Source organism: Alexandromys fortis, unplaced genomic scaffold, assembly GCF_014885135.2.
Source record: "Alexandromys fortis isolate MF-2015 unplaced genomic scaffold, M_Fortis_MF-2015_v1.1 scaffold_71, whole genome shotgun sequence".
NCBI lineage: Eukaryota > Metazoa > Chordata > Mammalia > Rodentia > Cricetidae > Alexandromys > Alexandromys fortis.
The window spans coordinates 4,482,841-4,497,136 of NW_026067954.1; the positions used below are offsets into that span (position 1 = coordinate 4,482,841).

At 44.8% G+C, this 14,296-nt stretch overlaps 1 protein-coding gene across 1 annotated transcript in view; it reads right to left on the minus strand.

Annotated features, from left to right (window-relative positions):
- Positions 1 to 14,296, minus strand: part of Katnal2 (katanin catalytic subunit A1 like 2) — a 56,783-nt gene that overhangs the window by 20,088 nt on the left and 22,399 nt on the right. Inside the window, exons 5-11 of the mRNA XM_050151570.1 lie at positions 12,551 to 12,665; positions 11,686 to 11,784; positions 8,714 to 8,812; positions 8,451 to 8,528; positions 5,253 to 5,351; positions 2,824 to 2,887; positions 2,596 to 2,714 (exon numbers count right to left, since the gene is read on the minus strand). Of these exons, the coding sequence (XP_050007527.1) occupies positions 2,596 to 2,714; positions 2,824 to 2,887; positions 5,253 to 5,351; positions 8,451 to 8,528; positions 8,714 to 8,812; positions 11,686 to 11,784; positions 12,551 to 12,665 (673 nt within the window). The remainder of the gene's footprint in view (positions 1 to 2,595; positions 2,715 to 2,823; positions 2,888 to 5,252; positions 5,352 to 8,450; positions 8,529 to 8,713; positions 8,813 to 11,685; positions 11,785 to 12,550; positions 12,666 to 14,296) is intronic.

Sequence of the window (14,296 nt, forward strand, 5' to 3'; positions counted from 1 at the left end):
CATTAGTCTAAAATATCCAGAGGTGCTTGGAGGAAGTTAAATCATGTGAGGGGGAGGGAGATGTAACCATCAACAGGTGTATGCATTTGCTAAAGAGATCACTCAGCTATTCAATAGTGCTCAACTCCTAAGAGGCAGGAGCATTAGGAGAGGAGGGGGGTTCACAGCCCAAAGGTTCCCTATAAATAACTCCTTAATTGGAATAGAAAGAGAAACAAATGGGAGAAAACTCTTTTCTGATTGAGGGGAAGGTCCTAAAGGGTTTGCTTTCCCTAAAAACCTTTACAGGAAGGGGTGGACAGAATGACTAAACCTCCCCAGGTGAGGATCTTCCCAAAATCTCACAGAACAGGAAAAAATAACTTCTACAAGGAAATAAGACCCTTCAAGGTTGGCAGAGGTTTCCAGTTTCTTCTTGAATATTTTTCAAATATTTAAGTGAAAAATGCATTTTTCATAAGAAAAAAGAAATATAAGTATCTTCTAAAGTAACTTGTAAAATGCTCAAATTAGGGACCTGGGGGTGGCTCATTCAGTAAGGGCCTGCTGTGTGACCTTGAGAATATGAGTTCATAGATCCCAAATCAAGGAAATGTACGCTTTCGTGGCTTTCGTACATTTTCCATAAAGCTGGATTCTTTTAAATATGTGGTGAAGGAGATGGAGACCTGGGACAGGAAGGATTGCCTCACTCCTGGAATGATACTAAAGCAGAAAACAAAAAAAACTGAGCTAAAAAAAATACTCACAAAGAAGGAACATTCGTGTGATTGGCATTTCTAGACATTCAACACTAAACAAGAAACCATTTTCTCTCCATCTCTGTTAGGATAATCATGACGTGCCTAAAAGTACATGTCTGTCCACCTAGGGCTTGTCCAGGGAGTCTGGGAACTTTCTTGAAACGCTTTGCAGTGTCTTGTGCTCATGGTTCCAAACACTTTTTGTGACGGGACACAAATCTCTACTCTTCAGGGGAGGGCGTCTTTTGTGAGTTGTTTTATTGTTACTCAACACACAGAAGTTAAACACACACACACATCCCAAAGAGCTTTAGGCTGATAATGACTGTAGTTAATTGAACCTCAGCCCTTTGAAACAGAACTGACCAGAACCCTAGGGATCCACACACAGCAGATAAACAGGAGTACCTGGGGATCTGGTCTGAGACAGTCCCAGGATAAAGACCAAAGGAGAAAGTGTAGATAAATATTTTCATAGATTTCATCTTGATCCAGGCACTGTGGTACACAATCTATAACTCTAGCACCTAGGACAATAAGGTGATCCCAAAAGACAGATCATGAGTTCAAGACCAGTCTGAGCTACATCTAGAAAAAGGCCTTGTCTCAAAACAGTACCACTAAAATAAACAGAGCAACAGAAAAGAAATACAATGCTGAGTGAGTGATAAAAATCCATAAAAACTTAAACATTTGAAACAACATGAAAACAATACCAAGGGGCTAAAGGCTAATTTGGTATTATAGTAATTGCGTGACATGCAAATGCCTGCATTTAATCCTTAGAAATGAATGAATGAATGAATGAACGAATAAATGATCAAAGTAATAAATAATAGGTATGGTCTTATTTTTTCACCAACCCTTCTAAAATATCTTATTATGTCTTCTAAGCAGTCTATGATCATTTGGAAATTAGCTTTATGAGGGACCAGAACTCCAGAGTAATATTTTAGGATGATTTCTTTTCAGAAAGTAATTTTACATTCACTTAGTATTGATTATTTATCAGTCCTTCTACAGGAGGCAAACAGTCTAACAGGATTCTTGGCAAGGAACCCCCTTTATGGCGAGGTATACATCACAGCAGCTGTTCTCTTAGGGTGACAGGAAGATACAGCAAAATGTTTGAGTGCAAGAGATGCCATGGACCAGGAACGAGATATTGTAAAGATGGAAACAGCCTTCCAAGGAGAGAACACACTATGCAGGCCATGAGAAGAGGAAGAAAAGTTGCTCAGAACATCTGAAAGAATAATTAAGGTTTATGTCTTTCGATTCCTCCACAGAGTGCTTAGTGTAGGGTCTGGCACACGGCAGAGGCCTCACACTAAGTGTTAACTGGATAAACTGTACATGCTTAATAATGAATGGTTCTTGAGTGAAGCAAACACTAGGCCACTTTAGAGACTTTTGTTCTCACTTTTAGTCCTAAATTGTGTGAATCAAAAAATAGCTGTTGATAAAATTCCAGAAGAAGGGAGTCCATGTTTTGCTGGTGGCACTATGATTAATACCCACATGTGACAGTCAATCCACTTCCTGGGCTTTGGGGAGTCACAGAGTCACAATCCAAGCCGAGGCTAACATACATACCACCTTAAAACCAACACGCTCTAGCATAATTATACATATATACCACCTTAAAACCAACACGCTCTAGCATAATTATACATATATACCACCTTAAAACCAACACGCTCTAGCATAATTATACATATATACCACCTTAAAACCAACAAGCTCTAGCATAATTATACATATATACCACCTTAAAACCAACACGCTCTAGCATTATTTTGTACTTTGGTATTCTAGAAAACTGATTTTTAAACATCTTAAGAATTCCTACCCGGACAAGTTTTTCTGAATCTCCTCTCCACTTGCTGACAATGGTGGAGGCAGAAATGTTAAAGAAAGTCGTTTTGCACTCGGTGGCCACGGCTTTGGCCAGCAGCGTCTTTCCTGTACCTAGGGACACACGAGGATGACCATGAGCAGGTGCTACTGCTCCTTGCCTCACCGCCGGGCAGCAGCCAGGCTCCCGCAGACATCCTCTGCTCCCAAAAGATGTGCTTACCTGGAGGGCCGTAAAGCAGCAGACCTTTCCAAGGGGAGAGGATGCCTGTAAACAGCTGTGGGTACTTGGAGAACAAAGACAAGGTGAGCATGAATACATCAACCTGCACATTCTTAGCAGGCAGGGCAGGAGTTCCTGCAAAACAGCCCCTCTAAGGCTTAGCCCCACTTTTTTAAGGTCTGCTCCTCTATGTGGATCTTGTTTGTCCCAGGGGCATTTTCACACTGGGTAAAAATGTCTGACTTAATTTTTGTGGCTTCTTAAAAGCAATATATATATATATATATACATACATACATATATATACACACATATATATATACACATAAGGAAAGGAAAGGTATATGCAGTATATTTCTTCTCTGTGGCAATAGTTATTTCTTCTCTCTCTCTCTCTCTCTGTCTCTCTCTCTCTTTCAAGACAGGATTTCTCTGTGTAGCCCTGGCTGTCCTGAAATTCACTCAGTAGACCAGGCTGACTTTGAACTCACAGAGACCCACCTGCCTCTACCTCCGAGTGCTAGGATTAAAAGCATGTGCCACCACCACCCAGTGACAATAGTTATTTCTATGCATATAATTTCCTTCCCTCTATGTTCTCCATGTGGAGCCTTCATCTCCTTTTTAAAAAATCATAAAGAAGACACAGATCCACGATGAGTCCTAGAACCAACCCATAAAGGTGTGTGCCCATGGGAAGCCTGTGGCAGAGGCTGGGGACACGGAGGCTCAGAGATGCTACCAGATTTCAGTTGGGTCTCTTCCATTAGCTCAAGTTCAAACCTTGTAGGAACTGGACAGGTGGAGGACAGGGGAAATGGCAAACACACTCCCATCACCTGTGAAGGGTATAATGCCATGGAAACAACACATCCAGAAACAGGGGAGGGCTGTAGCTCCGTGGTAGATTCTCTTGCTGACCACATTAAACACTGTGGGTTTGTTCCCCAGAACAATGAGAAAACAGCATATCCAGGGTGCCAATAAAGTGCTCTATCCTTCCCAAAAGTTTTGTGCTATGGTTTCACTCTTAGCTCTGAATGAATATATTTCTTACTCCCACCTGAGCAGGGGGAGGAGGGAGGGGAAGATAATCTGAATTTAATGTTTTTTGTTTCCTTAGGATGAAAGTACGGCAAAATCAAGAGCTTCATGGAGTCAGAGGCAGTAATACACAGTTGCTGTTGTTATTTTAATGAATGTGTAATCTTGCCCTTAGGAAATTATAGTCCACGAATTATACAAATTCTGTATAGTAGCCTCCCACAGAAGAAAGTGGAGTTCTCCACCACCTGTACCTGGTTCCTGGCCCTCCGACCTTGCCCAGTGGGATGCTAGAGAATTATAAGATGAACAAATGGAAGGGGGGCCGTGAAAAAGCTCACACGTTAGGACATGATCTTTCTTCCCTCTCTCTAAGAACCCGTGAACAAGGCTGAACTTGCTTGTTGCAGGATTTGCCATATGAAAAGACTTGGCTGCCCATTATCCCAGCTGTTCCCCCCAGTTCTCCCAGTCACCCTGGCTGGTATGTGGGAACACCAGGCAAATGATACTGTGTGGCGACAGATGAGGCAGCCTGGCTGGGTTCAGCTTAAACTGCCCACCACAGAATGACAAGCGAACCTCTGTCCCAAAGATTGTTGTTTTAAGGCCCCGAGTGGCAGGGTGGCCTGTCAGACAGCAAACACGCTGCGATACTCTGACCGTCTCCTCACCCCTCTTGAAGTGTGCCGTCTCTTCTGTCAGTTTGTTTCATGAGGTGTGTAGAAAACGGTCAAAGGCAGGTGATGAGAACAGCATGCTGGCCTGCTGGTCACAGCCCTGGAAGGGACTGTCTGTCTAGCCGAGCAAAGCCCCTGATGGCAAATGGGAGGGGGGGGTAGGTCTGAGGCAGATCCATAGGAACAAATGAGAGGCCTCTCCTGGGAGGTAGGTCTACGACAGGGAGCGCACTCTTAGGGAGGCAGGCTAATGGTCAGTGTTTAGCATCTGAAAAGCTCTATTCCACAATGTCTTAGGTCTTCAGTTACCACTGCGCAGACACTTTGAACCAATATAGAATGTGACTTTTTAGAAAGATTTTTTTTTATTTTGTGGTAGCATGCACAAGTAACACACAAGTGCCTGAGGACCAGAAGAAGGCAGTGGATGCCCTGGAACTAGAGTTATAGTATTATAACTCATGGGAAGCTGTAGTGGCAGCTGCGAGCCACTTGATGTGGGTGCTGGGAACCTCCCCTCTGCAAGAGCTGCAACAGGAACAGGACTTGAACTGGTACAGCACAGACTACACGCGATGCTCTAGCCCTGACCAAGAGTGGCCCAGTCAGAAGGCTACCTTACAGACAGAAAAGTCACCATGCCGTCTTTTCTTGACATAGCTTGTCTAGTTGATAGCAATCAGAAACATGGTTTCCCATACTTACCCTTATTGGGTACACAACGGCTTCTTTGACTAACTGCTTGGCCGCGTCCAGTCCAATAATATCGTTCCACTTTATGTTGGGGTTATGGAGATAAATGTCCTGCAATATGCATTTGATTATTTTGCTAAAACTGACGTTTTCTTCCACTTCTGGAACAAACATGGCAGCACAGAACACCCGACTTAATAGGATATAATGTGCTGATGATAAAAAAAAAATGTTTCCCGAGTATTATAATGTAGACCTATGCATACATTATAAGTTGGGGTTACTTTACCAAAGAGATGGGAAAATAGTCAATGATTTTTCCCTGGAGAAGATATTGATAGTAAAATATGGTACTTGGTGAGGGGGGGGGCGGGTATAAGAGTGAGCTACACCTGCCATCAGCCTATAGCAACCTGTGCTGCGTTATGGTCACAGTCAAGAAATGCCTTCAAATTACCTTAATTTTTAGGGGGAAACATATCCTTACCGTAGCTGTGTATCTGTCTAGCTATTTGATCTGGCAAACACTTTCTTAATTTGTTGCAAACAGAGACTTCTCCTACGCTCCCCTGAAACCAATTTCCCTTTTCCCTAGTGAGCATTCCCTGCTTCCAGCTGGAGCGATTGCTTCTGCAGCGTTCGAGGAGGCCAACAACCTAGTGCGCGCGCAGTTCCCCTCTTACGGGAGAGCCCTGTAGCGACCACCCCAGGGCAATCAATTAAGTCGCTTTTACTGATTACTAATTTACAGTTTTCCAATTTCAATTTCACAAGACGCCTCTGAACAGTCGCTCTGGGCCCTTCTCCATCGGAGCTATTTCAGGCAAACAACGTCTGGAGTATTACTTTCTCTTAAGGTCCTTTCCTATGTCATTCTGAGTAAAGAACAAGTCTGGAAACTGTTTATCTACTTGTTTTGTGTATGTGTCTGTGTTTTTAAATACGTGCTATGTGCACATGTTTCAAATATATAAAAGTATGTTTTTTTTAAATGGCAAAAAATGTTATGGTCCTATGGCTACTACCCTCCCTCCAGGGTTCCCCACCAGGAGTTCCACTTTACTGAGAAGTATGTTGTAGCTTGAATTCTTTTTTCTTTCTTTTCCTTCCAGCCACTAGTTCTTACTCCAACCTCAGACCCAAAGGGCGATCCTGTCTCTATGAATCCGCAGATTGAATGCCCTGAGCTCCCGTCTCCTCCTGTCTTATCTTCCTCTCTCTGCCCAGGCATACCCCGTCCTGTCTCCACCTTCTCAATGCTGGGATTAAAGGCCTGTGACTCCCAAATCCTGGGATTAAAGATGTGAGCGACCACCGCCAGGCTCGTTTTCTCTTTTAGACTACACCAATCTTGTGTAGCCCAGGGTGGTCTTGAATTCACAAAGATCCATCTGTCTCTGTCTCCAGAGTGCTGGGATTAAAGGTGTGTGCCACCACTACCTGGCCTCTATGGCTAACTAGTGGCTAGCTCCACACTCTGATCTTCAGGCAAGCTTTATTTGCTAAAACACAAAATACCACTGCAGTATTTACTAGAAATGACTGGGTCATACGTGATGTATATTGTCCATTGTAGGACAAGGGAGTGGATAAAAGACCCAGTCTTCCATATTTTGTGTTTTGAGAGAGGGCCTCATTCCGTACCCCGGCCTGGAACTCACTGTGTGGCTGGGTTTCCTTCCCTGCTTCATCCTCTGAGTGCGAGATGACGGAGATTATATCACACCCAACGCAGGCTTCCAAAACTTGGGGAGAGCACACATCTCTTATTGAGGCCTTTCTTAGGAAATTTTGGCACACAATGAGGCTCCATCTACTTTGGTATTTGAACAATCTGTAGATAAGTGCATTTCCCTCCACAGTCTAGAGGTGACACTGAGTTTAACAAGGTGATGTTTAATTTCCCAACCCAAAGTTCTTCCTTGTACACATCCAAAGTCATTTGTCATTGCAAATGATCTTCCCATCACTGGAAACATACAAGAAGGACCTGTGTCCCCTTCCTCAGGAGTGTGGGATCCCTGCAGGTCACTTCTGTTCTCTACTCTGAACTTCATACTATCCTTTTGTAGAGACAGGAAGGAGACTACAGATTTGGGGGGTAAGAGGAGCATCAGCCTCTGCTTCCTCATGCATCCTGGCAGGCTTGCTCTTTACCCTGCTTCGCTGGTGGAAACCTCACAGCTGCCTCTCTTCTCCATCATTTACCACATCCGCCTCACTGAAACTGCTGCTCAATACACAGGATGACCTGTGCCCCGAGAGGGATGCTAATCCAGGGTTCTCATCTCTACCCAGTTCTCCATCCTGGATACTGCTCAGGGTGGAGAATCTTGCCCCTCTCTGCACCCCAGTTTTGCTGCTCCCCAGATGCACTCATCCACGCAACCAGAGTCTCTCGAGGCAAGCCTGGGTGGAGTCACCGCCTCTGTCTGCAGGCCCTCAGCAGACTCTGGTAGTGCCTCTGAAGCAGATGCCCTTGCAGCTCAGCAACTGTGTGCTTTTTGGAGGAGTTTTTTTAAAGAATCTTTTTGACCTTACCTCAGTTTCCCTCTTCAATTAAACTGAGATCAGTGGAAATTAGGAAAGTCATCTGTAATCAATAATCTATTCTCAACCTAAGAAGCTTGCTTAAAACCATCCAGCTAGAAAGAGAAGGCTCCAGAAATCAAGTGCAGTCAAAGGATTTCAGGGCCGCATCACTGGCCGTTCATTTTCACCGCCCTTAGGTCCACGGTGCAAGCTTGAAGTATCCTTAGCCTAGTGGTAAAAAAATCTTTCTTACTAATCTGGTTACGTTCAAGGAAATTTCCAAGTGAGGCCATCACACTGCCAGACCCCGCATTTTCAGACTGGGGCTCTTTAAACAGAACACATGTGTGCTCCGAGCTTTTCTTAGAGCCCTCTCTCCCCTGCTCTGGAGCCCGCCAGAAAGCCTTTCACCTGTCGGTCCCTTTCTGCATCTTTTTTGCTGTCTGTTTTCTTGGCCCCTATAGTAGGATGGTGGGCTTTTTCTATTGTAATTTTATGATTCTATAATTTATTTATCATGCATTATTGTGCCTCTAAACAATATGAGTGCCTCTGCAAGTGGGGGCACTTTATAAATAAATGATCATATTTATTGTTATTAATAAAAGAAGCAGCCCACAATGCTCCAGGAGCCCTGGTCTGCCTCCATAAATTTGTGAATTGAACAGCAGATCTTACCCGGCTCACCACGGCTGCCAGTTCTCGCATCTCACTGTTCATGCCAATAAATGCACTCAGAGGTTTCAGCAGCCGCTCCTGGGGAGAGGAGCAGAAAGGCTGGCCTTACAAAACTGCTCCGCCGTGATGTAGGAAGGAAAGTGGGATCTTGGAGAAACTAACGGTGACTGGTTGCAATGACCTTTGACTGGATCTCACAGTTCTCTGGACTCGGGGTGATACTCCTAGAAGTTCCACGAGATTTGGGTGGTTTGGTCACTTACCGAAGGGTCTGGGTTACATTCAAAAGTGTTCAAGGCGAGTTCGTTGGTGGCTCCTTTGATAGCATCTGTGAGCAGCCCTCGGAAGTCAATGATTTGGCCCTAAAAGGGAGCAATGGTTATTTAAGCCATAAACATACAAGAGCAGAGTAGCCTTGGAGCTGGGTGTCTATACCCTTGTATGGCAGGCAGATTTCATCTCAAGGAAAAGCTGAACTACTGCTGAATAAGATGATTTGCAGAAGTTGGGACTATGTAGAAAAACAAAACTAAATTAATTCTTCAGAATGGAGTTAGATGAGTAAAAGTCATGGACGTTTTGCATCCTTGACACTCAACACTTGGCCTGTCTGACCACACTCCTTTAAAATGTGAGATATTGAGCTGGAGAGATGGCTCAGCGGTTAAGAGCATTGCCTGCTCTTCCAAAGGTCCTGAGTTCAATTCCAGGCAACCACATGGTGGCTCACAACCATCTGTAATAAGGTCTGGTGCCCTCTTCTGGCCTGCAGGCATACACACAGATAGAATATTGTATACATAACAAATAAATAAATAAATATTTAAAAAAAATAAAATAAAATGTTAGATATTCAGGAAGAACCCACTGGGACGCAGATAAAGAAAGGCCCGTGTGCTGAATGCATGCTTCATTCAGGGGAGGATGGCCTGGGACAAGACAGGTAGGCAAGGTTCTCAGGCCACCCCTGCCAGTGGTGAGTGACATTTTAATTTTGTTTCTGTGAAGGGAAGCTGGGGAAGTTAAACAATTTGCCGAGGGCCACAAGCCTAACAGTAGGCTGAGGCCAGGACTCAAACCCAGATGGTTGCTATTATGTTTGACTCTGAAATGTCATGAGTTTGAATATCTGGTCCTAATGGCATGGGTCTGGCCCAGGAGGCACTGCTGCCTGCCTGGCAGACCTAGGTTACCGCCAGAGGTCCTTTGATGGTTGTTACACTTACCTCTAACTTTAGTCTAGCTTCTGCATCCTGGCTGGACACCAGGGAAGGAGTTCAACCTCAGGCTCTCACTACCACAGACAAACACCCTGCCATGCCTTGCCAGCCATGATGGACATCCCCTAAAGCAGGGAGTCATATCCTCTCTTCTTTTAGCTGCCACTGTCAGTCATTTGGTCACAATAGAAAGAGTAACTGATATAATCTTCCAAGCTCTAGTCCTGTTTCCCTTAGAGTCGGGAAAGGAAGTCAACGGCACAGGTAAGACACACTTGCAACCAGCAGTGTTTACCGACTGTCTATTGTGCAGCAGTGAAGACATGGGCTCTCCTTTCAACCTCACAGTTAAAGCAGGCAGTGCTATGGTTTCCATTTTACAGATTTCAAAAACAAACAAACAAACATAAGGCTTGACCACAACTTGACCACTGCAGCAGTGCTTGGGCAAACTGACTCCACAGCCTTTACTCCAAAGAACAACATACTTTTGACATCTTCAGCAAGGCGGCAGAATCCAACGCTAGAGTCCCTAACACAGTGATGAGAAACCCTCGTAGGGGAAACCTCCTAGGCACTGTCACCCAACCCATGAACATTTGAAAATCTAGGAGGGAAAAAAAATCTATCTACATTTTACACAAAGCCTTTCTGCTAGAAACAGAATTTACGGGCAGACTATTTCAAAGGTTAAGTGCTGGGTTAACTGGCCCCTTCCTTGTGACTCGCGCAGAGGCACCGTTTAGATCAGTGTGAGGCATTCACAAGAGACTAAAGCCACAGCACAGCTAGGTACACCACAGGGGACTCAGAATTTAAAGATGGCACTGAGGACTAACAAGGGAGCATTTTCTGGGGGGAGGCAAATGCATCCTCTCCTGCCTCATCAGTTCCCTGAGGCCTCCAGGGAGCCATGCAGACCAGGGAAGGCAGTCCCCAGGCTTTGTGTGCCTGGTAGCCTTTCCAGAACACACCACAGCGACCAGTTTGTGTGTAGGGCAGCAACCCATGGTTCAACATCTTGGCTGAAGGAGAATAGTTAATGAAAGACACCCTGGAGGGTCCCTCAGGAGGAACATGTACTCTTCTTGCCAAAGGGTCCACTACCCCTACCTTTGCTACATCCATCCCATTTGGGACTTTTCTCTTGGAGAAACTATTTTTTTTTCCCACAAAGCCGGACCTGAGTTTCATCAGAAAAAAAGGCAGAAATAGCTGGTGGTGCACACCTTTAATCCCAGCACTAGGGAGGCAAAGGCAGGAGGATTTCTGTGAGTTAGAGGCCAGCCTAGTCTATAAAGTAAGTTCTATGCCAGCTAGTGAGACCTTATCTCAAAAAAAAAAAAAAAATAAAAATAAAAAATAAAAAAACAAGGAGGCGAAGGAAGGAAAGGGGGAGCAGAAATATCTATTAAGCACAGGATCAGCTCTAAACCAACTAATCTTCATGGATCACAAATAAATTGTACTCAAGTCTGGAGCATGCCTCTAAGCAGGAGGGCATTAAGCAACTACCCTTGGCAGGGTCATAAACAAACGAGTAGGGGACCCTCTGGGCTGTCCTCACTCTAGTGCAGCACACCAATGTCTGTCGTTGTCATCACGGGCTCTTTGTGTTGGCATCACGGGCTCCTAACCATTTCTCAGAGCAGGGAGGGAGCAAACACAGACCTTTGTGACCAGCAGGCAAACACTCTACCACCTGATTACACCCCTGCTCATCACTGAATTTTTAAACTGAAAAGAACCCTCTCTCTTCTGAATGTCCATTTGCAAATGAGGAGCCTGTGATCCCTAGAGAAGGATCACTCTAGAAGGTTCTTCCAGAAAGGAGCGGGCAGATCAGAATCGCATGCCAGGTTTCTGGTCCTCCTGGGATATTCCTTTCTTACCCCACAGCCAACCTTTCATACTTTTGTTGCCATGGTCATGTTTGGCAAAAATCATGTGATTTCCTTTTTTCTAGAGAGAAACAAACTCCCCCGTCCCACCCTAGGGTCCTGAGTTCCACTTACTCTTCGTGGATGGGCCTTTTCCTCTGTGCCATTCTTCTGGATTTTTGATATGTTTAGGCCAAAGTCAGCATTCTCTACTTGAGCATTACTGACATTCTCCTGGAGGAAAAGGAAGACCATGAGAAGCCAGATGTGGAAGCAGCGGAGACCCAGGCTCTGACTGCCCATCCCCTGTGGAACTCACCTGTCCCACGTCACCTCCCTTCTACCTTGGGCACATAACCCTCTTCAAGACAACTGAATCCCGTGATCATTTCTTCCCATCCCACTCGTCCTCAGCAGTAACCTTTGCTGATCCTTTTCCTGATTTCCACTGTCCCTTGCTCTTTAAAACCTGGAATGTTTTGCTCTAGATAAGAAGGTCCTGGACATAGATCTCCTGAGGCGGGAGCCAATGACTTCACCCATCTACTGGGCCCACTTCTCTTGCTGCCCTCCCTTCTAGAAAGTCTAGTGTTGAGGTAGGGGTGAGGAGTAACCCTACATGCTTTGTAGAAGCTCAGCAGGAGGTGCCGAGGCCCAGCGGTATCTTAGACTGCCCCTGGACCACACTGGGAAGCAGGAGGACTTTCTCTACTTCTCTCAACTATGAGGATCTTACCAGCCATCCCCAAACCATCCAGTTCCCTGACCCTGAGCTAAAACTAGAGAAGGAGCTAGCAAATCTAGGAATTTGAACATTTTCTTCCATTTTTTTCTTCCAACATACTAAAACATCTACAGTATTCAGGGAATTCTACAGTTTAATTAAACCATACAGTAATTTTTAAAAGAGAACTTCAAAAACAACAAAGAAATAAGCTTTTTTTGTTGAGGCCATTTATCAGCCAAGTGTGATATTACGACATCAAGCAGTCATCGTGACCTGTTTAGAATGGTCCTTGACAGATTTGGTGTCCCCTGTCTTCACTATTGAGGTTTTGGGTCGTGGTTTCTGCTGACAGATCTTGGGGAGATTTTGACAATTGTCATTTGTCACCCTAAAGAAGGAAACAAAAACTTTCACGAACATATTCTAACCATTTGATTCAAGGTAAGTAAATAACTAGTGTAGCACATTTAAAGGGAGTTCTTGAAAGACGCATGCACACAGCACAGTGAGGCTCGTGCACACAGCACAGTGAGGCTCTATGCACACAGCACAGTGAAGCTCTATGCACACAGCACAGTGAGGCTCTATGAACACAGTACGGTGAGGCTCTATGCACACAGTACGGTGAGGCTCTATGCACACAGCACGGTGAGGCTCTATGCACACAGCACGGTGAGGCTCTATGCACACAGCACGGTGAGGCTCTATGCACACAGCACAGTGAGGCTCTATGCACACAGCATGGTGAGGCTCTATGCACACAGCACAGTGAGGCTCTGCACACAGCACAATGAGGCTCGTGCGGCTGCACCATGTACTTGCTCCTAGTTGATTTGGCTCCAGCTCTCTCCTGACTACTCACTGGGCTCCTCTCAACCAAGCTGGAGTGCCCACCCTTCCCAGGGACCCCCAATCCACCCTCTTCCATTCTCTGTCACACCACAGAGGTTCCATGCTTGGCAGATTGCTTTAGTTTTCAAAAACCCACCCATATGAATGATTTTTTTAAAAAAAATTTAAAAACAAACAAAACAACATAGAACAGCAGTTCTCAACCTGTGGGTCCCGACCCTTTTGAGACTCAAATGACCCTTTCACAGGGGTCACATATCAAATATCTCACATATCAGATATTTACATCACGATTCATAACAGTAGCAAAATTACAGTTATGAAGTAGTAGTGAAGTAATTTTGTGACTGGGGTCATGTCAACACGAGGGGCTGACTGAAGGGTCGCAGCATGAGAAGGCTGAGAATCACTGCAAAGGAAGAATACTCCTGGTGCTAACATCCCCCACCCTCCTCACAAGCATCAGACCAGGGAAATCCCAGGGGTAGCGGGAGGAGACAGTCTGTCCTCTCACGTTATGAAACGCCAGAAGATCCAGGGCTCTCTCTGAGTTGTAATCCTGTACACTGAATATCCTTCCTCTGTGTAAAACATCAAAGGACCTATAGCATCAGTGGTTAAGAGCATGGGCTGGGGCTGGAGAGATGGCTCAGTGGTTAAGAGCATTGCCTGCTCTTCCAAAGGTCCTGAGTTCAATTCCCAACAACCACATGGTGGCTCACAACCATCTGTAATGGGGTCTGGTGCCCTCTTCTGGCCTGCAGATATACACACAGACAGAATATTGTGTACATAATAAATAAATTTTTTTTTTTAAAAAAAAAGAGCATGGGTTGCTTGCTCTTGCAGAGGTCCTGAGTTTGGTCCTCAGCACCCATATTGGGCAGTTCACAATTTCCTGTAACTCCATCTTCAGGAGATCTGACATTCTTCTGACCTTTACAGGTAACTGCACACAGAGATACACACAAATACACATAAATAATAAAACACTGTGACGCACTATGGAAAGAGAGCAAACTTAGTCTATGTCTACTGTCACAAATCACTCATCTTTATAAAATGATTTATCGCCAGCCTGGTCTACAAGAGCAAGTGCCAAAACAGGCTCCAAAGCTACAGAGAAACCCTGTCTCGAAAGACCAAAAAAAAAAAAAAAAAAAAAAA